The sequence below is a fragment of the Pseudophryne corroboree genome, chromosome 8 (assembly GCF_028390025.1).
Source record: "Pseudophryne corroboree isolate aPseCor3 chromosome 8, aPseCor3.hap2, whole genome shotgun sequence".
Taxonomy (NCBI): domain Eukaryota; kingdom Metazoa; phylum Chordata; class Amphibia; order Anura; family Myobatrachidae; genus Pseudophryne; species Pseudophryne corroboree.
Window position 1 is genome coordinate 442,041,055 of NC_086451.1, and position 23,782 is coordinate 442,064,836.

Here is a 23,782-nt window from a genome sequence, read left to right on the forward strand (position 1 = left end):
GGCAGTCACACTTACACACCCTGGTCCCAAGGTTTCTGCCTGTGGTTAAGTGTAAATTAAAAGCCACAGAAAAATGGCTGCATGGAGCACTCCCCGGAACAGGGTAACGGGCACTGCAAGAAACAAATGACCCATTTGGTAGAGCAGCTTTAAACACACATTCACAGTACACGTCAGTATACAGCATGGGGGGGTAATTCTGAGTTGATCGCAGCAGCAAGTTTGTTAGCAATTGGGCAAAACATGTGCACTGCAGGGGGGGCAGATATAACATTTGCAGAGAGAGTTAGATTTGGGTGGGTTATTTTGTTTCTGTGCAGGGTAAATACTGGCTGCTTTATTTTTACACTGCAATTTAGATTTCAGTTTAAATACACCCCACACAAATCTAACTCTCTCTGCACGTGTTATATCTGCCCCTCCTGTAGTGCACATGGTTTTGCCCAACTGCTAACTAATTTGCTGCTGCGATCAACTCAGAATTAGGCCCATGGTCTTCTAAACAGCTCTCCTATGATGAATCTTCCACCATTATAAAGAGGACGTAGCTTAGAATGGGCTGATATTGCTGTCCGTGACATACTGCATCAGCAGCTGATAAAACGCGTCACTCCATACACCGTAAAGGTGGTTACAAAAGCAAGGAGTTTAAGCCCTATAAAATAAGTATCCTCCATAAAGTGGTGGAAACACCTTAAAAACGATATATTATCTCAATATCCTTCAGTATGATCTGCCGTTAAAACAATACTAGGAAGCAACCAGGCTATAGGAAGCAGCCAAGGCAGTTTGGTGGTTTACATTTTATCATAGAACATAACCAATTGAACTTTAAAAACAAAAAGTAGATGTTTTTTCCATACTGAGAACATCTGCTCTGTGGCAACAGGAGACCCACACATCAGTATCACTCCATAGTCACCCTGTGTGTGTCATACAAAGTAGGGTCACCCAACACTTACACGAAACGTAGCCAGCTATTTATGGGCTGAACCAATATGCGGGAAGTCACCAACTAGTGATCGCACCTGCCCACGAGGCGATGGAAGCCACTAAACGTTGCTCCCCCGCTGTTTAAGCGGCAGGTCCATTTACATACGAGTGACACATAGAGGTACTTGAACAGGTAGCCACGTGGCACTGTATTAGGTAAGTGGCCTCTGTGCATCACGAACACACTGGTGGGGTAGATGTATTAACCTGGAGAAGGCATAAGGAAGTGATAAACCAGTGATATGTGCAAGGTGATAAAGGCACCGGCCAATCAGCTCCAATATGTAAATTAACAGTTAGGATCTGATTGGCTGCTGCCTTTATCACCTCGCACATATCACTGGTTTATCACTTCCTTATGCCTTCTCCAGGTTAATACATCTGCCCCACTGTTTGGGCCCTGATTCCTGTATGTGGTGTACAGGGCCCTCTCGTGTCTTGAGCCCCTATATGTACGAAAGCGGGAATGGGGAACCTTTGGCCCTCCAGCTGTTGTTGAACTACACATACCAGCATGCCTTGCTAGTTTTGTAATCAATATTTAAGCATTTCCAGTACACAGTTCATTAAGTTCAACACAATGGTCCTAATTCAGGTCCCAACTCATTTGGGTGCGGGGAAGGGAGGACAGCAATGGCAGCTGTTTTACAAACGGAGTGTTGCCACCTTTGGTTGGAGCGCCGAGGGCAGGATCTCTTTATGCCAATGGAGATTTCCTAGCTGGCCTCTTGGAAGGAGCTGCGTCGGCCGGCTTGTTGTTACATGTGCAGAGAGAGTTAGATTTGGGTGGGTTGTTTTCTTTCTGTGCAGGGTAAATACTGGCTGCTTTACGCAGCAATTTAGATTTACGTTTGAACACACCCCACCCAAATATAACTCTCTCTGCACATGTTACATCTGCCCCCACTGCAGTAGGCATGGTTTTGCCCATTTGCTAACAAATTTGCTGCTGCGATCAGATCTGAATTAGGCCCAAATCCGGGAACTACAATGAATACAATAATTGGGGGTGGTCAGGGAACACAATCACAGAATCATCTAGGTATGTCAGGGCCTGAACACACCGGCATATACCACAGAGTCCTGGGGCACCATGCAGTGCAGCCTGGATAACACCTCCTTACGTTATATTTCAGGCACAGACATTACCGAGCAGGAACCTGTAACATATTAGGAAGTGTGCGGGCTGAGCTTAGACACACCATTAAGTGACCTCACGCCTGATCAGATGTGTACTTTACAAACTTCAAAATCTGAAACATAAGATGTAGTTATGTCTTTGTCTGCTGCGTTTAGGGCTTGATGTATCAAGCAGTGAAGAGTGGAGAAGTGGGCGTGTGGAATAGTTGCCCATAGCAACCAATCAGGTTTACAGCTGAATTTATCAAGTACATTTCAAGCAATGATACTGTAGGTAGAAGCTGATTGGTTTCTATGGGCAACTTCACTCTTTCACTGCTTGGTGCATCAACCCATAGGTGACTGACCTATTCAGTGACCTACGGATCACTGACCTATCGACCTCTACACGGATACTAACAGCAAACCTAATACTTTCACCTTTCAGGCTCACATGTGCAACAGACAGAGAACAAGAAGCATCTTAGGTTAGTAAATCTCTACATCAATCCGGCCTATCAGCATTTTAATAAAACGTGTGTTAAGGAAGCTCTGAATCTGAAGTACAAGCTGCTTTGTATAGGAGTGTCAGCAGGATTCCCCTTAGAATTATTAGTATATGAATTGGATTGTGGGAGGAACCTGTTTAGAACATCTGGGGGGATATTTACTAAGCAGCAGCTTTCCCAGCCTGCTGCTACTCTGCATGTTTAAGTCCTACATTTTAATTATATCAACAATATTAAAAGCAAATCACAGAATTTTCCGCTTTTAAGATCTCTGATGTTTTATATCCCAGGCTCACATACGACAAGGAGCAGCGGCTTTTGCTTAGTAAATCTAGCTCCTTTCTCTGCAAAGAGCTCACACCACCAGTACTGTTGCGTGACTGTTTATACGTAGATGCAATGTGGAACTGGATCAGCTTGTATTTAGTGTTCAGAGTCCCTGGAAACACGATAAAATCAGCGTGACCATGCTGTAATCAGCCTACATACCTCTAAGGCAAACACAGATATCCAAATGTACACCTTTATATGTATAGAAATACACACTGATATAGTGTACTTGTGTGCGTGTAAGATTTACACACAAAACATGGGACTGAACGTGTCATTTGTGCATAGTTCTATACATATATTACAGAGTCTCACACACCCACATAAATATACAGATAACACACACTTTGGTATAAAGGAGAAAGAGGACAAGTCAGTAAAAGAGGTGTCCCTATCTAATGAGTCATCTTCTGCCTAACGATGGGTCCTTTACTGATAGGTAGTACCTAACGAGCGCCACCTTCTGTACCAATAGGTAGCTCCTAACGACTGCCATCCTCTGCACTAACGATAGCTCCTAACGACTGCCATCCTCTGCACTAACGATAGCTCCTAACGAGTGCCATCTTCTGCATTAACGATAGCTCCTAACGAGTGCCATCTTCTGCATTAACGATAGCTCCTAACGAGTGCCATCTTCTGCATTAACGATAGCTCTAACGAGTGCCCTCCTCTGCACTAGCGATAGCGCCTAACAAATGCCATCTTCTGCACTAACGATAGCACCTATCGAATGCCATCTTCTGCACTAACGATAGCGCCTAACGAATGCCATCCTCTGCACTAACGATAGCTCCTAACGAATGCCATCCTCTGCACTAACGATAGCTCCTAACGAATGCCATCCTCTGCACTAGCGATAGCACCTATTGAATGCCATCTTCTGCACTAACGATAGCTCCTAACGAATGCCATCCTCTGCACTAGCGATAGCGCCTAACGAATGCCATCCTCTGCACTAACGATAGCACCTATTGAATGCCATCTTCTGCACTAACGATAGCACCTATTGAATGCCATCTTCTGCACTAACGATAGCTCCTAACGAATGCCATCCTCTGCACTAGCGATAGCGCCTAATGAATACCATCTTCTGCACTAACGATAGCTCCTAACGAATGCCATCCTCTGCACTAGCGATAGCGCCTAACGAATGCCATCCTCTGCACTAGCGATAGCGCCTAATGAATACCATCTTCTGCACTAACGATAGCTCCTAACGAATGCCATCCTCTGCACTAGCGATAGCGCCTAACGAATGCCATCCTCTGCACTAGCGATAGCGCCTAATGAATACCATCTTCTGCACTAACGATAGCTCCTAACGAATGCCATCCTCTGCACTAACGATAGCTCCTAACGAATGCCATCCTCTGCACTAGCGATAGCGCCTAATGAATACCATCTTCTGCACTAACGATAGCTCCTAACGAATGCCATCCTCTGCACTAGCGATAGCGCCTAACGAATGCCATCCTCTGCACTAACGATAGCTCCTAACGAATGCCATCTTCTGCACTAACGATAGCACCTGAGTGCCATCCTCTGCTCTAATGACAGCTCCTAATGATAGCCATCTACTACACTTATGACGGAGCACCAATCTTCTACACCAGGCATTCCCAACCTTGCTCCTCAAGGCACCCTAACTGTGGCGTATGTAGTGATATCCAGGCTTCAGCACAGATGGTTCAATCAAAATAATTGAGGTACTAATTAAGTCACCTGTGCTGAAGTACGGACATCACTAAAACATGGACTGTTAAGTTTGCTTTGAGGACTGAGGATGGGAATGCCTGATCTACATTTTAACGGGAGCCGCCTTCTGAACTAAACCCCGGGCTCGTTTTCTGACCCACTTGTCAAAGCTCCATCCTGACATCAGCCACCCCTACACTCCATGCTGCACTTTATTACATCTAAAACTAGACATACACTATACAATTATCTGCCGCATAATCTGACTGGTTGGAATGAAAATCTGGTAATGGACCAGAGCAAATGACCATCCACCATTTGCTCCAAACCACTGGAAAACGACAAAGTGTCATTCAAACAAATTGCTTTAATCACAGATTTAACCAATTTGTCTGAACGACAGGTTTTGTCCATTTTCCAGTGTTTTGGAGCAAATGGTGGATTGTCATTTGCGCTCATCCATTACCAGATTTTCATTCCAACTAGTCAGATTATGTGGCAGATAATTGTATAGTGTATGCCCATTTTAAGGGAACAAATTTGGAGATCTGATCCCCCATTTATGTTAACCTTTCGTGCTATTTTTTATTTTATTTTTAGAACTCAAATGAATGGGTCCCAAATATATACTAAAGTGATTTCTTCCTGGATCTAAGATCCCTTGCAGTGGATCCCTTACTGTGCTACCTCAGCACCCACGTTACTGAGCGACTTAAGCAATACTAGCGAATATGAATGGGATACGCTGCTTCATATCCCTTACACCCTGCCCACTGCTAGACTGCCTCTTCCCAGCAAGCACACCCACTCCCCGGTCGCTGCCACTAACGCAGAGGGATGATTTTAGAGAAAAAACATGTGACAAACTGTCACATAGGGGAAAATAAATCCAAAACACAAAAATAGTGTGACTTTGTTCTGGTTTAACGCGAGAGCATGTGAATTTGGTATAAAAAAAAACACCCAAAAAGTCACACGTAATGGGATAAAAAGGAGACAGGGATTAGAAATAGGTGTGACAGGAAATTAATTTTCAAATTGTGACAACTTAAAATAAAAAAAAATAAAAAAAAATAACTCAACACTTGGGTGTGTGTCACGTGAGGAAAGAAAAAATAAAAGCTTGTACTAATTTCATCCCATTAAATTCATATGCTGACAACACAGGGTGTATTAAACTGTGCGTCGTTAAATAATGGCAGCAGAGGGCGATATAGGTGAAGGGCATTACTGTGGTGGTAAATATGGCCCGTGTTTCACAAAGCAGCACCGGTACGTGCTTTTGTGATGGGAAAAAAATGGGAAAAAATAAAAATAAAAAAAGACGATAACTTACTAGCAAACACATGTGCTGGTGTCACACAGTGTTACAGATATTTGGCCGAGCGGCTGATGTGTCACATCCCAGGGTGAGCTATTGAGGAGTGACGTTTGCGTTTCTCATGAGAATGTATAGCGGTGTAGATTTCCTAGTTCGGTGCTGGTGCACTATACAGGAACTGGGCAATGGTGACATGCGTGCTTGTGTATCACCCAGGATTTTCACTTTTTCTACTGTGACACTTGAACTAGTATTGCAAGGCCTGGATAATGGATACGAATATTTGTTAGTGTGACACGGTGTTGATGTGTCACACGGGATTCTATTTGCTATTATAACACGTGTGCTGGTGTGTCCACGGGATCTTTATATTTGCTTGTGTGACACAGGATCTTAATATTTAATAGTGTGATACATGTGCTGGTGCATCACAAAGGATTTTCATAAATATCGGCACACATTCTGTTATATCACACAGGATTTTAGTATTTGCTAGTGTGAAACGTGTGCTGGTGTATCACACTTGGACTTGATAATTGAGATGGATATTTGCTGGTGTGAAATGCGTGCTGGTATATCACACTTGGTCTTGATAATTGATACAAATTTTTGCTAGTGTGAAACGTGTGCTGGTGTATCACACTTGGACTGGATAATTGGGATGAATATTTGCTAGTGTGAAACGTGTGCCGATGTATCACACTTGGGACTGGATAATTGAGATTATTTTTTGCTGGTGTGAAACGCGTGCTGGTGTATCACACTTGGACTGGATAGTTGATATGAATTTTTGCTAGTGTGAAACGTGTGCTGACGTATCACAATTGGACTGGATAATTGAGATAAATTTTTGCTAGTGTGAAACGTGTGCTGGTGTATGACACCTGGACTTGATAGTTGATATATTTGCTGGCGTAATACTTGTGCAGGTGTATCACGTGTAATGTTAATACTGACTAGTGTGACTAATATGACGTTGTACTGATATCCGAATTATTTTTGAAGGGAACGGGTGACACTTGTGATTCTGTGTCACAACACACTTGTAACTCGACTCCTGCGACACACCAGAATTCGTGACTCCGCAGTGGGCAACCTAGCTCTCGCGACATTGGTGATTCTGCCACGGGTGGGAAGAGGACAGTCGCAACAAGGCCTGCATGATGAAAGCGGCAGACCGTCTGACTTGTTCAGGGTCACGCTGGGAGGGAGGCGAGACCCATCTGTTTCTAGCTTGCAGCTTTGATTCATAAGCGTCCCTTAGGTAGCAGTATCAGGCGGGGACTGCCAGAGGGATGGTGCAGGAGGAGGAGAGATGGGAGGAGTTGGTTATTACATCTTGCATGAACTTCCTGCAGACCGGGCGGATCTCCTTGCTCAGGGTAGCACTGAACATCATGACCTGCTTCTCGTGAGGGGTCATACGGAAAATTTCCTGAACATCTCTGCGCATGTCTAAAAAAAGTAAGAGATTTTTCAGCATGTAAATGATTCAAGGTACCAACTCCAACATCCATTACCCTAATTGTCCATAGTCCGTACTTTTATTCCCGAACCCGTTCCCCTTACATTTTCCAATAAGGCGTAACTAAATCTTCCCCTTCCCACCGCTGCCCCCACATCCCCCCTCACCTAGCTGCTCTAGCATCTTGTCACATTCGTCCAAGATGAAGTGTTTGATGTGCTTCAGGTTTAGAATCTTGTTTCTTGCCAACGCCAGAATACGGCCGGGGGTCCCCACCACAATGTGGGGGCAGCTCTTCTTCAACATCTCCTCGTCCTTCTTAATGGCAAGGCCGCCAAAAAATACCGCCACCTGGTGGAAACGTCAAAGTGGAGTGTTGAGATGGAGAGAGGACGAGGCAAAGCAATGGAATAGGGAGACAGATAAAGTTACAATACAGAGTTCTAGGTAGAGATAGCCATGCTACAGCATGATGTGGCTTTGGTGTAAAGAGGAGAAGACTTAAGAAATTTAGGGATGTTCTCTCTCCCATACCTTAACAGACGGCATGTATTTTGAGAATCGCTCGTACTCTTTGCTGATCTGGAAAGCCAGTTCTCTAGTGTGACACATGACTAACACGGAGACCTGTAAAACATCAGAGGCGCGCTTACTATGACGTGTTACATATGTGACAGATTCTTGGACTGTTCCCACGAGACACAGCGCCACTCACCTGTCCTGTAATAGGCTCCAGCTGCTGCAATGTGGCCAAGACAAACACGGCAGTTTTCCCCATACCGGACTTCGCCTGACACAGGATATCCATGCCCAGAATGGCTTGCGGGATACACTCGTGTTGCACTGATAAAGGCCAAATAAAACAAGATTAACACTAAAGCCTTGAAGGCTCCATACTAATACTAACGGAAATACGAGGCACAATAACACAATGTTCCGAGACACAAACGGTTTCTCTGTACAGCATCTAGACCAGAGATTTTCAAGCTTTTACAACTCGCGGCACACTGAACAAGATTTAAATATTGCCAAGGCACATTCAAATATAATGGTGATGCATGGTGCAGTTGCGAGTCCTAGGATGTCATATCTCAGCTTCTCCATAGGTAACGCCTGAGCCACATCTGAGAAAAGCCAGAAGATCCCAACACTGCCCGGGCCCAAAATTAGAACTGGCTCTGCAACCACTAAACCCACCAATATTGATCGTTCCAGGGCCTCAGTAGCGGCAAAACACTGACGGGCCTGGCTGTGCTTCTATGGTGGCACACCTGGAGACTGCTCAGGGAACACTAGTGTGCCACGGCACAGTGGTTGAAAAAATAAGATTTTACTTACCGGTAAATCTATTTCTCGTAGTCCGTAGTGGATGCTGGGGACTCCGTAAGGACCATGGGGAATAGACGGGCTCCGCAGGAGACAGGGCACTTTAAGAAAGAATTAGGATACACTGGCTCCTCCCTCTATGTCCCTCCTCCAGACCCCAGTTAAAGAAAATGTGCCAGGAAGAGCTGACAGTACAAAGGAAAGGATTTGGAATCCAGGGCAAGACTCATACCAGTCACACCAATCACACCGTATAACTCGTGATAAACTTACCCAGTTAACAGTATGAACAACAGAGCATCAGATCAACCCTGATGCAACCATAACATAACCCTTATTTAAGCAATAACTATATATAAGTATTGCAGAAGAAGTCCGCACTTGGGACGGGCGCCCAGCATCCACTACGGACTACGAGAAATAGATTTACCGGTAAGTAAAATCTTATTTTCTCTAACGTCCTAGTGGATGCTGGGGACTCCGTAAGGACCATGGGGATTATACCAAAGCTCCCAAACGGGCGGAAGAGTGCGGATGACTCTGCAGCACCGAATGAGCAAACACAAGGTCCTCCTCAGCCAGGGTATCAAACTTGTAGAACTTTGCAAAAGTGTTTGAACCCGACCAAGTTGCTGCTCGGCAAAGCTGTAATGCCGAGACCCCTCGGGCAGCCGCCCAAGAAGAGCCCACCTTCCTCGTGGAATGGGCTTTCACTGATCTTGGTAGCGGCAATCCAGCCGCAGAATGAGCCTGCTGAATCGTGTTACAGATCCAGCGAGCAATAGTTTGCTTTGAAGCAGGAGCACCCAGCTTGTTGGGTGCATACAGGATAAACAGTGACTCAGTTTTCCTGAGTCTTGCCGTTCTGGCTACATAAACCTTCAAAGCCCTGACCACATCTAGCAACTCGGAATCCTCCAAGTCACGAGTAGCCACAGGCACCACAATAGGTTGGTTCATATGAAAAGATGACACCACTTTCGTCAGAAATTGCGGACGGGTCTGCAATTCCGCCCTGTCCATATGGAAAACCAGATAGGGGCTTTTATGTGACAAAGCCGCTAATTCTGACGCACGCCTAGCTGAAGCCAAGGCTAACAGCATGACCACTTTCCACGTGAGAAATGTTAACTCCACGGTTTTAAGTGGCTCAAACCAGTGTGATTTCAGGAAACTCAACACCACGTTAAGATCCCAAGGTGCCACTGGAGGCACAAACGGGGGCTGAATATGCAGCACTCCCTTTACAAACGTCTGGACTTCAGGAAGAGAAGCCAGTTCTTTTTGAAAGAAAATGGATAGGGCCGAAATCTGGACCTTAATGGAACCCAGTTTGAGGCCCAAAGTCACTCCCGACTGTAGGAAGTGAAGGAAACGGCCCAGCTGGAATTCCTCTGTAGGGGCATTCCTGGCCTCACACCAAGCCACATATTTTCGCCATATACGGTGATAATGTTTAGCCGTCACGTCCTTCCTAGCCTTAATCAGTGTAGGAATAACCTCATCCGGAATGCCTTTTTCTGCTAGGATCCGGCGTTCAACCGCCATGCCGTCAAACGCAGCCGCGGTAAGTCTTGGAACAGACAGGGCCCCTGTTGCAACAGATCCTGTCTTAGAGGCAGAGGCCATGGGTCCTCTGTGAGCATTTCTTGCAGCTCTGGATACCAAGTCCTTCTTGGCCAATCCGGAACAATGAGTATTGTTCTCACTCCTCTTTTTCTTATGATTCTCAGCACCTTGGGTATGACAGGAAGAGGAGGAAACACATAAACCGACTGGAACACCCATGGTGTCACTAGTGCGTCTACAGTTATCGCCTGAGGGTCTCTTGACCTGGCGCAATACCTCTTTAGCTTTTTGTTGAGACGGGATGCCATCATGTCCACTGGTGGCAGTTCCCACCGACTTGCAATCTGCGTGAAGACTTCTTGATGAAGTCCCTACTCTCCCAGTGCTCGTACGTGATTCTCCGCCCAGCGAAGAATTCTGGTGGCTTCCGCCATCGCCACCCTGCTCCTTGTGCCGCCTTGGCGGTTTACATGAGCCACTGCGGTGATGTTGTCTGATTGAATCAGCACAGATTGGTTGCGATGCAGGGTCTCCGCTTGACTTAGGGCGTTGTATATGGCCCTTAGTTCCAGGATATTGATGTGAAGGCAAGTCTCCTGACTTGACCACAGACCCTGGAAATTTCTTCCCTGTGTGACTGCCCCCCACCCTCGGAGGCTTGCATCCGTGGTCACCAGGACCCAGTCCTGAATGCCGAATCTGCGGCCCTCGAGAAGGTGAGCACTCTGCAGCCACCACAGAAGAGACACCCTGGCCCTGGGGGATAGGGTGATCAGCCGATGCATCTGTAGATGCGATCCGGACCACTTGTCCAACAGATCCCATTGAAAGGTCCTCGCATGGAACCTGCCGAAGGGAATGGCCTTGTATGACGCCACCATCTCTCCCAGGACTCGCGTGCAGTGATGCACCGACACCTGTTTTGGTTTTAAGAGGTCTCTGACCAGTGTCATGAGTTCCTGAGCCTTCTCCGTCGGGAGAAAAACCTTCTTCTGGTCTGTGTCCAGAATCATGCCCAGGAAGGGCAGACGCGTCGTAGGAATCAGCTGCGACTTTGGAATATTCAGAATCCAGCCGTGCTGTTGTAACACTTCCCGAGAGCGTGCTACGCTGATCAGCAACTGCTCTCTGGACCTCGCCTTTATGAGGAGATTGTCCAAGTATGGGATAATTGTGACTCCTTGCTTTCGCAGGAGTACCATCATTTTCGCCATTACCTTGGTAAATATTCTCGGTGCCGTGGAGAGACCAAACGGCAACGTCTGGAATTGGTAATGACAATCCTGTACCACAAATCTGAGGTACTCCTGATGAGGCAGATAAATGGGGACATGAAGGTAAGCATCCTTTATGTCCAGAGACACCATAAAATCCCCCTCCTCTAGGCTGGCGATGACCGTTCTGAGCGATTCCATCTTGAACTTGAACCTTTTCAGGTATATGTTCAGGGATTTTAAATTCAATATGGGTCTGACCGAACCGTCCGGTTTCGGTACCACAAACATTGTCGAATAGTAACCCCTTCCCTGTTGAAGGAGGGGAACCTTTACCACCACCTGCTGGAGATACAATTTGTGAATTGCAGCTAACACTATTTCCCTCTCTAAGGGGGAAGCTGGCAGGGCCGATTTGAGGTAACGGTGAGGGGGCATCTCTTCGAATTCCAGCTTGTATCCCTGAGACACAATCTCTATAGCCCAGGGATCCACCTGTGAGGGAACGCACTTGTGACTGAAATTTCGGAGACGCGCCCCCACCGGGCCTGGCTCCGCCTGTGGAGCCCCAGCGTCATGCGGTGGATTTAGTGGAAGCCGGGGAGGACTTCTGTTCCTGGGAACTAGCTGTATTGTGCAGCTTCTTTCCTCTACCCCTGCCTCTGGCAAGAAAGGACGCACCTCGGACTTTCTTGCCTTTCTGTGATCGAAAGGACTGCATTTGGTAATACAGTGCTTTCTTAGGTTGTGAGGGAACATATGGCAAAAAATTTGACTTTCCAGCCGTAGCTGTGGAGACCAGGTCCGAGAGACCGTCCCCAAACAATTCCTCACCCTTGTAAGGTAAAACCTCCATGTGCCTTTTCGAGTCAGCATCGCCTGTCCATTGCCGAGTCCACAGGACCCTTCTGGCAGAAATCGACATTGCATTTATTCTAGATCCCAGTAGGCTTATGTCTCTTTGAGCATCTCTCATACATAGGACAGCGTCTTTTATATGCCCCAGGGTTAGTAATATAGTATCCTTGTCCAAGGTATCAAGTTCCTCAGATAAGGTATCTGTCCATGCTGCTGCAGCACTGCACATCCATGCCGACGCAATCGCCGGCCGTAGTAAGGTACCTGAATGTGTATAAATGGACTTCAGGATACCCTCCTGCTTTCTAGCCGCAGCATCTTTACGGGTGGCCGTATCCTGTGACGGCAGGGCTACCCTCTTGGATAAGCGTGTTAAAGCTTTGTCTACCCTAGGGGTGGATTCCCAGCGTAACCTGTCCGTTGGCGGGAAAGGATATGCCGTAAGCATCAGTTTGGAAATTTGCAGTTTTCTATCTGGAGATTCACAAGCTTTTTCACATAACTCATTTAACTTATGTGAAGGGGGAAAGGTCACCTCTTGCCTTTTCTCCCCATACATATAAACCCTCTTGTCAGGGACTGGGGTTTCCTCTGTGATGTGCAACACATCTTTCATTGCTATAATCATGTAGCGGATAGCTTTAGCCATTTTAGGCTGCAACTTTGCATCATCGCCATCGACACTGGAGTCGGAATCCGTGTCGATATCTGTGTCAACAATTTGGGATAGTGGGCGCTTCCGAGACCCTGACGTCCTCTGCTATGTAGGATCAGGCATGGGTTGAGACCCTGACTGTCCCAAGGCTTCAGCTTTATCCAACCTTTTATGCAAGGAATTAACATTATCATTTAAAACCTTCCACATATCCATCCAATCGGGTGTCGGCGCCGACCCCACATTCATTTGTACCCGCTCCGTTTCCACATAGCCTTCCTCGTCAAACATGCCGACACAAGCGTACCGACACACCACACACACAGGGGATGTTCTATTTGAAGACAGTTCCCCCACAAGGCCTTTTGGAGAGACAGAGAGAGAGTATGCCAGCACACACCCCAGTGCTATATGACCCAGGAATCACACAGTAACTTAGTGTTAACCCAGTAGCTGCTGTATATATGTTTTTTCGCCAAATTCATGTGCCCCCCCTCTCTTTTTACCCTCTTTCTACCGTGATTCTGCAGGGGAGAGCCTGGGGAGCTTCCTCTCAGCGGAGCTGTGGAGAGAAAATGGCGCTGGTGAGTGCTGAGGAAGAAGCCCCGCCCCCTCAGCGGCGGGCTGTTGTCCCACGTTTTGTGTAAAATAATGGCGGGGGCTCATGCATATATACAGTGCCCAACTGTATATATGCTGCTTTTTGCCAAGAGGTTCCCAAATTGCTGCCCAGGGCGCCCCCCCATGCGCCCTGCACCCTACAGTGACCGGAGTGTGTGGGTTTAGTGTAGGAGCAATGGCGCACAGCTGCAGTGCTGTGCGCTACCTCATATGAAGACTGGAGTCTTCTGCCGCCGATTTCGAAGTCTTCTTGCTTCTCACGCCGGCTTCTGTCTTCTGGCTCTGCAAGGGGGGACGGCGGCGCGGCTCCGGGATCGGACGACCAAGGGTATGTTCCTGTGTACGATCCCTCTGGAGCTAATGGTGTCCAGTAGCCTAAGAAGCAGGACCTATCTTCTGTGAGTAGGGCTGCTTCTCTCCCCTCAGTCCCACGTAGCAGAGAGTCTGTTGCCAGCAGATCTCTCTGAAAATAAAAAATCCTAACAAAATACTTTCTTATTAGCAAGCTCAGGAGAGCTCACTAAGGTGCACCCAGCTCGTCCGGGCACAGATTCAAACTGGGGTCTGGAGGAGGGACATAGAGGGAGGAGCCAGTGCACACCAGTATCCTAATTCTTTCTTAAAGTGCCCTGTCTCCTGCGGAGCCCGTCTATTCCCCATGGTCCTTACGGAGTCCCCAGCATCCACTAGGACGTTAGAGAAACACTGATCTAGACTATAGGGTGCGACAAATTGCTCTCTACCATTGGCTGATTAGACAACAGTCTACATGTTTAAAATACTAAGATATTTTAATATGAATTGGCATTAATTGCTGGTGTATCCCTCTTGCAGTTTACACACAGCCTATGATTTCTATTGGACGAACACAATCAGCTAGGAATTGTCACTTAGGGAGCCATCAACCATCGATAATTGACAAACATCGATGGCTACTTATGGTCGATTGTTCTGCCATCGATGACAGAGTCAACAGTTCCCTGCCATCGATGGCTGTGTACCACCAAATATATATTTTTTTTATTGGCACTGAGCTAATCCCCGCTGCAAATTTTTATTGGCCCACGGCCTGTCCAGCACCTTCAGCGGTGGCCATCAATTGGTGCAAACCATCAATGGTTCAAGTGCCATTGATGGTCATCACCGATGGCAACAATCAATGTGCAGCCTACCGATGGCCATCCCTACTTCCTGCCTCAACTATGTTTAGGGCAAAAGTACTCGCCTATATCCTGGACATGATGCCTGTAATTGCCCAGTCCCACACTCCAACTGAATTACTTTCGGAAAGGTTTATGTCCAGTTTATATTTGCTTACGGACCCCACTTTTCTCACCTTCTGATGGATGCTCAAAGCCACAGTCTACGATGGCGCGAAGCAACTCGGGTTTAAGAAGAAAATCTCTGAAGCCGGAGCTGTGAATGGACACGTACGATCCCTTTATTTCCTTCTTGGGGGCGATGTCCGTTGCATCTCCCCCGGCCTGGTTGTCGACTTCATCATCTTCGTAGTCCAAAAGCTCGTTGTCCACATCTGTTTCTGCCATCCTAGAAATGCAAGTGTTGTGATCTGCGGAGGAATCGGGAAAGGGGAGGAGGCATGAGATGTAGAGACACGTTGCAGCATTGTGACTGGTGACAGCGCCAAAGGACATGGAACCGGGCAAATATTTACATGGGGATCAGCATGTGCTTAAGAGAATATTTGATATCGTGGCCAAACAAAGTTCTGTACGGTACAAATACAGGAAGTGACTCTAATAATTAATAAAAGTGAACATTATCTCGCCCCCCAAAAATACAACTAAGATGACTTTGCATTATAAACGTAATCATATAAAATTTACTGATTTAATTATTCTATTGGAATTATGCTGAAGATCTCCTTAAATTTTAATGAAATACTAGCAGAGAACGGAGGCAGCAAAAATAAAACAAAGAAGAATTATTACTATTATGTCATCATCAGAGGATGACCAAACTGCATCCTAGTCATATTGCTGTAACCAGCCCGAGATCCTGATGCAGCATTTCATCCCCTGGGAAGAGTATCATTGATTGCTATGGAGAGAAGATGTCGGCCTGCACACAGGCAGAGATCCAGCTGTCACTCACTTCCAGCTCCCGCATCTCCTTCTCTGAGTGGTCTGGGTGCACGCCTCCTTCATCTCTCCATAGGGATCAATGCATTACTGCACCATATACTATCACGGTTAGCACAAGCTCTGTGGACACCCTAGGCGGTGTAGCACCCACTTCTTACTTTGACAGGCAGGAGTGGCGACCCATTATGCTGGGAATGTGATATCACAGCGCACTCATTCGCTGTGTCAGGTGCCTCCTGCGAGATTAGGCAACCACCTAGGCTGACTGATTTATGTACGCCTTACATGCCGCTCCCCGGGGTACACCAAGCAGGAAGATAATCTCTAGGGATGACTATCGGAAGCCGACTGTTGGCAACAGTGGCGGCTGCAGCACCGACTACCTAGCGCGGGAGGGGGGATGCCAAGCACATATAAACATACATGTACAGATGTCAGTAAGTGGATCTGGGATCAGCAGCGATGCTATATACCACATCCGCCGTGCATAAACCTGGACTGGGCATTAGGCTTCCCTCTCCTAAGCCCGCCCCAGATACCTGTGAAAGTCGCTAATGAGAATCCGGGGGCTGCCTTATGAGAGGGAAGCCTAATGCAGAGTCCTAGTTTCTGCACGGCGGCTGCGCTGACGATCCGGACACACGGCAGCACATATATTACATACATCTACACGTCTCTTTATATTTGCACATATGCAAAAGCAAGCCGTGGTCGTTCCCGATGTTACACAGCTGTATTCTAACATCGGACAGCCATCGCAGGTAACAACGCTAACATCAGAGGAAAAACATGGATGGTTATGAATAGTCGGAAACCGATGCCCATCCCAATGTTGGGCAGTGTGCAGTGGGTAACATGATGCTGCCTGGTGATGCCACCACTACGCCATGCCATCCCTGGGAAGGATCAGGACTGGTATCCCATCCAACATTCAGGTAGCCCCGCTCATATGAGCTAATCTGAACTGGCCCCTCCCCCTTCTGACACCCTTGTAAAGGCCATCTGTGGCACTCCAGCTGCTGGGTGACTACAAGTCTCAGCCAGACTGCGGATGGCAGCGAATCCTGACACCTGTAGCACCCCGTGGGATCAGGGAGATTGGGGGGGCAGGCCATTAGGAGGTCGCGTGCCTCCATCTTGTGCCCCCCCCCCTCTACCCCGGCGGGGAACAACATGGAGGTGCGAGTGGGTGAAACCCCTATGGCCGCGGGCGTATGGGTGAGGTGGAGAGGGGCCCTATGGGACGGGTCAGATATACAATTACCCCTCAGCGAGCTTACCTGAGCACGGATTCCTTCTGTAGAGCTTGGGGGCGGTGGGAGGAGGAAGGAGGGCGCCAAGCGCTGGGATACGACTTCCGGCGGCGGCGGGCGGGGCCTGGTTGGCAGGATCTGCGGCATCTGCTGCCAACCAGGGCTGCCCGGCGCAATGCCTGCTCCCAGCACACGCAGTATGTACTCATATACATATAATAACAGGAGCTGTGTATGCGGGTGTGGCGACTCATGTGTGCGGCCGCTGCCCCCTCACCCCACATTTTACAGTTATCCGCTCTCACTGCGGCGGCACTGCAGGCGGGACGGCGGGGGCCTCCGGCGCGGGTATATAAGGCCAGCACCGCCGCTAAATCCGCCTCTTTTTCATTCCTGCCTGATATGTGTAGTATCGGTCAGGACATGCTGGGTTCGCGGTGCTGGGGCGTTGCGGTCACCGGGCCTGGGTTATATTCCCGCCATCCTGCCTACGGGCAGCTCCAGGTAATCAGTCTTGGTGACCGTCTCTGTGGGAAGGGGTACATCTAGGTACGGGCTCCGAGGTGTCCGGCCTCTGGTATCCGCGGCTGGGGTGATTCATGGGGTTTTTGCTGTTATGTTCCTCATCTACATAAAGCTATCATTGTATGTGTGTATATATGTAGTATGTGTTGTCTCTGATGCAATGCAGCAAGACGGCTTGATGCATGGCACAGTTGCAGCCTGGCATACCATGCAGTAAGCCGTGTTGCTGCATTGCATCAAGAATGAGCATGGAGATTCTCCCTTTATATCTCTCCATGCTCATCCTTGATGCAATGCAGCAACACGGCTTACTGCATGGTATGCCAGGCTGCAACTGTGCCATGCATCAAGCTGTTTTGCTGCATTGCATCAGAGATGAACATAGCTGTGTATATAAAGCATATATATGTATGTGTTCCATGTTTCTTGCTTCCTATGACATGCTCATTTATCATACTTGCTCTGCAGTGTGATCTCAATGTGGTCTGCAAATGATGATCTTACCCCCACTGACTGGTGCTGTGATGCCATCTCCGCAGCGTTCTGATGGACCACCCTCCCCTCACCGGCATTGTGCAGCTTTCTCTCCAACCGAGCCTAACCTATTCTGTTCTTGCAATAGATGCACGGGCCGGGGGTGCTTGGTGCGGATCTGCAGGTAAGAGCCTAATGTGGTCTGTCCTTCTGTAGTAAAGGACCAACCCTTAAAGTTTGGGCATGGTGCTGCTTGACCAGTACAACGGGGGTCTCTAACCTAGGGGTTGGTTCTATATCTGAGTGGGAGAAGGGACCTTGTGGGACGTACCTAGGGGAGGAGACACATCACCAGGGGGAGGAGCTACGGCCGAACAGGGTACCCGAAAAGTACCCTCGTCACGCTTCGGGCTTGCTCCGCTGCGCTCGCCACCTAATTACTAAAGGTAATAGTTGGTGGCGGGGATAGTAGAGCAACTGTCCTGCTGGCCTAGCTCCTCCCCCTTGTGTCATGGCTCCTCCCCCTGACGGATAAGGTCCCTTAGGCCACTTGGATCTAGCCTCAACCCTAACCTAGGGGGCCATCTATCAATGCATTGGTTATTTAAGACTCTGCTTGTGATTAATGGTTCTCCAGCCAATGATCTGTTAATTGTTGTGTTTAACAAATGACAAGAGCTGATTGGCTGGAAATAAAAATCACTAATTGATAAGTGAACCCTTAGGTCTCTTAAAGCTGGCTATTGGGGGTGGTTCATGTCTGTAGCCCCCAGGTTGGCCATGCGGTGGCTGTAGAATGTAGGTCAGTTGGGTAACCTGAGCGTGCATGATGACAACTTGACTAGAGTCTCTGAAACATTGTGAAGTTAAGTAAACGCTCTGATACGCTCTTAATACAGCGGGATATTCATGTGATTGCATCTGACTCTTTAAGTTGCGTGAAGGGAGATGTGTCAAGCTCGGGAGTAGAGAAGTTATACAAAGCAACTAAGTGGCCATCAATGGTCACCAACTGTGAGACAATCAATAGTTTCACTCACTGATGGTAATCACTAATTTCAGTGAGTGACCCGCAGCTTGGGGGTGAGGCTATGTTCCGAGTCCCAGCACCTTGCAAAAAATTGTCTAGCTGTTGATGGAGGGAAATCATCTGGTTCTCTCCCATCAATGGCAAAAGTATTTGACATCGGCCATATTCTATCAATTATGAATCATCGGTCGATGGCTGTCCTGTACTGGCTTCTGTTATGTTAGACTGCTCTATAGAAATGACAGAAGTGTAACTTAACTTTCTCTCCAAGGCTTGATAAATCTCCCCCATAGTGTTCTACATTAAAAATTGTGGTCTATTTTCTAAAAACGGACTTCTCGGTTAAGAAACGTGCACAAATATTCCTTTAACGTGGTTTACTCTTTCACAGGTGTCGGCTGTCTGTAACCCAGATCTGCTGTAATAAAGGTACAGCCCTGTCTTAAGAGCCCGGTGATGGCCTTCAGAGTGTGGCGGTAACACTGGTCTCCGTGCGCGGCTATGTGGTCTCGGGTGGCTTGTAAGAGGAAGCACAAGTTACAGGAGGTAACTACGTCTACACATAGTGGGGGAGGTATAGAATGATCACGGGGAGCAGGATAATGTATGTATCTGGTAGCCACTTGGTGCTTACACTGTAGGAGGCATTGGAAGTTGTCCACACAATGGAGCATGGCTGATGACACGTGACTAGAGTCTCTGATTACTGTGATGCTTTAGTAAACGCTCTGACACGCTCGGCTCCACTATCTACTACAGTGTATAATGCTGTATCTTGAGGGATTTTTTTTTTTTTTTTGGTGGTGGGAAATGTGTTTAATGCAGGGATTCCCAAACTGGATACTGTGGGGCTGTCACGGGTTGGTGGACCAGAAATTATTTTACTCTGTTCTGGCCCATGTGTATTGTGAAGATCACTGGTCTTGACAATCCTAAAATATGGGGACCAACTGTAAGACAACACTGTCCTCACCGCATACTGTAGCTGACCCTAAAGGTGACCACCGACGGTAATGTCTGCTGAATTTCTCAGTAAGAAGCTTACTTGTGCTGTGAAAGAAATGCTGATACTCCAGGGTACCGCAACTCGAAGCATGGGAGCTGCTGCTTTAATGTGTCCATGAACTCTGAAATGTATAAAGTGAAAATGTGTTTTAGAACTTGTTTCATCTGCATACTGTAGGTTTTGTTCAGCTATTTACAAGGTAATGCATGCTTGCAAGTAAAATAGTTTTCTTGCTATTAATAAATCTGCCTTCATTATTAATATGGCTGTCTTTATACAGGTACACGGTGCCTCTTGCTGGTGGAGAATGGACCTACTACTCGGGATCTAGAAGGAGCAGTGTGGTGCTTCAATGTTTCTACCTATTGACCTTCCTGTGATGTACAAAACAGTTTCTTTTTGCAATAAAGAAATGAAGCCTGCTTGGAGTCTTTCTCTTCATAAAATGTCTATATAGTTGTATTGTTGGGATAGTGTCTCTAAATGACTTTGGGGTTACCCCAGTAACTAATGTACTATGAAGGCAGAAACATGCACTATGAAACTTATTTAGCTTCTGTCTGATAGTAGTGATGACACTACTAGATCTGATCGCTGTGCTGCATGTGTCCAGGAGCTATGCCTGGCCAACCTGTGGTTCTCCCGATGTGAAACTACACATCGCAGCATTACCTGCCACAGTAACAACATTCCCTGATAGCACAAATCTGCCAAGGCATGCTGGGACCTGTAGTTTTCAACAGCTGCGGTTTGGCCTGGGCTATACTACCATTCAGAAACAAGAACAGTTACTGACTTTACTGCTCACATGGTTCTATACCCTTCCTGTCGGGTCAGGGGTGACCTGAGCCTGTTCTAGAGTCGTTTCTGGGGAAGGGTGATTTGAGGATGGGTAGCCCACTGGCCAAGTGTGCTGAAAGTGAACAGGGCCATCTTCACTACTGACTGGATGTTCTCTGTAGCATTAATTCCAATAACATGAAGTCCTGTTCTGATACCAAGCCAGCATACATGGCTCTGAAGACCTCAGGTGTACTATACAAGCTGCAACTTGTATACAGGACAACTTCCCCGTAATCCCTATTCCTAGTTGTTTACGATCTGAGTTGCTGGTGGGATGTGCAAACTCATGCCAGCTAATCTGGTCACTTAGTCTACACAATGGTCTTGTGTGGGCAGGAACGTTGTCATAAAGTGTTAAAAAAAAACTTTAAAAAAAAAAGTCTCACTGTAGTGGTGTATGATCTCTGTGCCCACTTCCATTGTGTCAACAGCTGTTACAGGGGTGTATGTATGCTTGGAGAGTGATAATGTATAGAGAAACTACAGGCTAATATGTTACCAGCCATGTTCCAGGCTGTGGTAGAAAAATGGCAGGAGGTGTTTGGTATTTAATTGTGCTCTACTCTTTCACTCTCCAAGGCTTCATAAATCTGCCCCATAATCACTGGGATTTCAACCCTACACCTAAAGGGACAATTGGGGGATATGGGTGGCTAGGATCCTGTTTAACGTACAGATGCTGGAATGCTAGCAAGAGGGAAAGTGCAGCGAAGCCCTTCATGGGCTTGCCAAGGGTTCTAATCCCACTATGGATGCCCACGAGTGGGAATAGGCCCTGTTGGGATTTTGGCTGGCAGCATTGTTGGTGGTCGGTATTCCAACGTCTATCCTGACCGCCGGCAATGTAGCTACTTCCCAATATGAGACCAGGAAGACTACTCGTGGTACACTTGTATTGCTGAAGCAGGTCCTGCCAAGTTGAGACAACTGCTTCAAATGATGTAAGCTCTGGGTATTAATGATGCCCCTAGCACAAAAAGCTGTTACTGGTATGTGAAGTGTCTGCCTCAAGGGGTCCTGCAGGTTTCAGTGTGGCACAGACTGGTATGGAATACTCTAAAAACAAAATAATTACTCATAGGACTCATTCCAGTTTAAAATATTCCTTTTGGTTATGGCAGATACAGGTTGAGTATCCCTTATCCAAAATGCTTGGGACCAGAGGCATTTTGGATATCTGATTTTTCCGTATTTTGGAATAATTGCATACCATAGTGAGATATTATGGTACCTAAATCTAAGCACAGAATACATTTGTTACATATACACCTTATACACACAGCCAGAAGGTCATTAGAGCCAATATTTTTTATAACTTTGTGCATTAAACAGTGTGTCTACATTCACGCAATTCATTTATGTTTCATATACACCTTATACACACAGCGTGAAGGTCATTTAATACAATATTTTTAATAACTTTGTGTATTCAAAGTTTGTGTACATTGAGCCATCAGAAAACAAAGGTTTCACTATCTCACTCACTCAAAAAAGTCCGTATTTCGGATATTTGGATATGGGATACTCAACCTGTACCAAACTTGAGTCCTCAAGCCACTAAGGCAGGCATTCCCAACTGCGGTCCTTGAGGCACACCAACAGTGCAGGTTTTAGTGATATCCAGTCTTCAGCACAGATTGTTAAATCAAAATAACTGAGCTACTACTTAAGTCACCTGTGTTCAAGCAGGGATATCACTAAAACCAGGACTGTTGGTGTGCCTTGAGGGCCGTGGTTGGGAAACACTGCACTAAGGGGTGAATGTACTAAGCAGTGATAAAAGTGGAGAAATTTCCCATGGCAACCAATCGGCTGCTCCGTACAATGGTGTAGTATGCAAATTAGAGATGTAACATAAATGCTGATTGGTTGCCATGGGCAACTTCTCTACTAGCTCACTTCACTTTTATTACTGTTTAGTACATGTCCACCTAAAGCTGGTTATATACTACCTGTACCACAGGTTCTCAATCTGTCCTCAGGACCCCACAGTGCATGTTTTGCAGGTTTCCTCACAGAATCCCAAGTGAAATAACTAGCACCACCTATGAACCTTTTAAATTGTCAGTGAGTAATTAATACACCTGTGCACCTGCTGGGTTACCTGCAAAACATGCACTATGGGGTTTGAGAACCTGTGCACTATACAATTATCTGGTTGGTTGGAATGAAAATCTGGTAATGGAGGAGAGAAAATATACAATTGACCACTTCTTCCCACACTCTGGAAAATGGATAAAACCTGTCGAGACAAATTGGTTTAATTATGGATTTAACTCATGTGTATGAATGTCCGTTTTCCTGTGTTTGGGAGTAAATGGTCGATCTGTAAGTTTTTTTTTTTTTCCTCTCCATTACCAGATTCTCATTCCAACCAGTCAACTCTGGCAGATAATTATATAGTGTATGCTCAGTTTTTACAGTCCAGGGTTTAAGGATATCTATTGGTGAGCAGATTGCTTAATTGAATGGAGTTACTAAATAAGTCACCTGTGCTTAAACACAGCCTTAAAACCTGGCCTGTTCTGGTGCTTACAGGGCAGTTTGAGAACCTCAGAGCTTAAGGGGTTAATTTTTGTGAATATCTGCCCTCTAGTGCAGTGGTTCTCAAACTCGGTCCTCAGGACCCCACACAGTGCATGTTTTGCAGGTAACCCAGCAAGTGCACAGGTGTATTAATTACTCACTGACACATTTTAAAAGGTCCACAGGTGGAGCTAATTATTTCACTTGTGATTCTGTGAGGAGACCTGCAAAACATGCACTGTGTGGGGTCCTGAGGACCGAGTTTGAGAACCTGTGCTCTAGTGGATGCTGCGTGACATTTGCTGGAGCGCAGTAAATGGGTTGGACTCCAAATATCACCAA

At 46.7% G+C, this 23,782-nt stretch overlaps 1 protein-coding gene and 1 long non-coding RNA gene across 2 annotated transcripts in view; one reads left to right on the forward strand and one right to left on the reverse strand.

Moving 5' to 3' along the window:
* The window catches only part of DDX39B (DExD-box helicase 39B), a 30,234-nt gene extending 13,060 nt beyond the window's left edge, over positions 1-17,174 (reverse strand). The window contains exons 1-6 of the mRNA XM_063938118.1: positions 17,064-17,174; positions 15,015-15,248; positions 8,151-8,278; positions 7,970-8,062; positions 7,603-7,786; positions 7,307-7,425 (exon numbers count right to left, since the gene is read on the reverse strand). Coding sequence (XP_063794188.1) covers positions 7,307-7,425; positions 7,603-7,786; positions 7,970-8,062; positions 8,151-8,278; positions 15,015-15,225 — 735 coding nt within the window. The 5' untranslated portion in view covers positions 15,226-15,248; positions 17,064-17,174. The remainder of the gene's footprint in view (positions 1-7,306; positions 7,426-7,602; positions 7,787-7,969; positions 8,063-8,150; positions 8,279-15,014; positions 15,249-17,063) is intronic.
* A 238-nt stretch (positions 17,175-17,412) lies between these two features.
* LOC134949505 (uncharacterized) lies at positions 17,413-20,493 on the forward strand. The gene is made up of 4 exons (XR_010183170.1): positions 17,413-17,540; positions 18,030-18,219; positions 19,457-19,611; positions 20,352-20,493. It is a non-coding gene; the product is annotated as an uncharacterized LOC134949505 (long non-coding RNA).
* Positions 20,494-23,782: the final 3,289 nt, after the last annotated feature.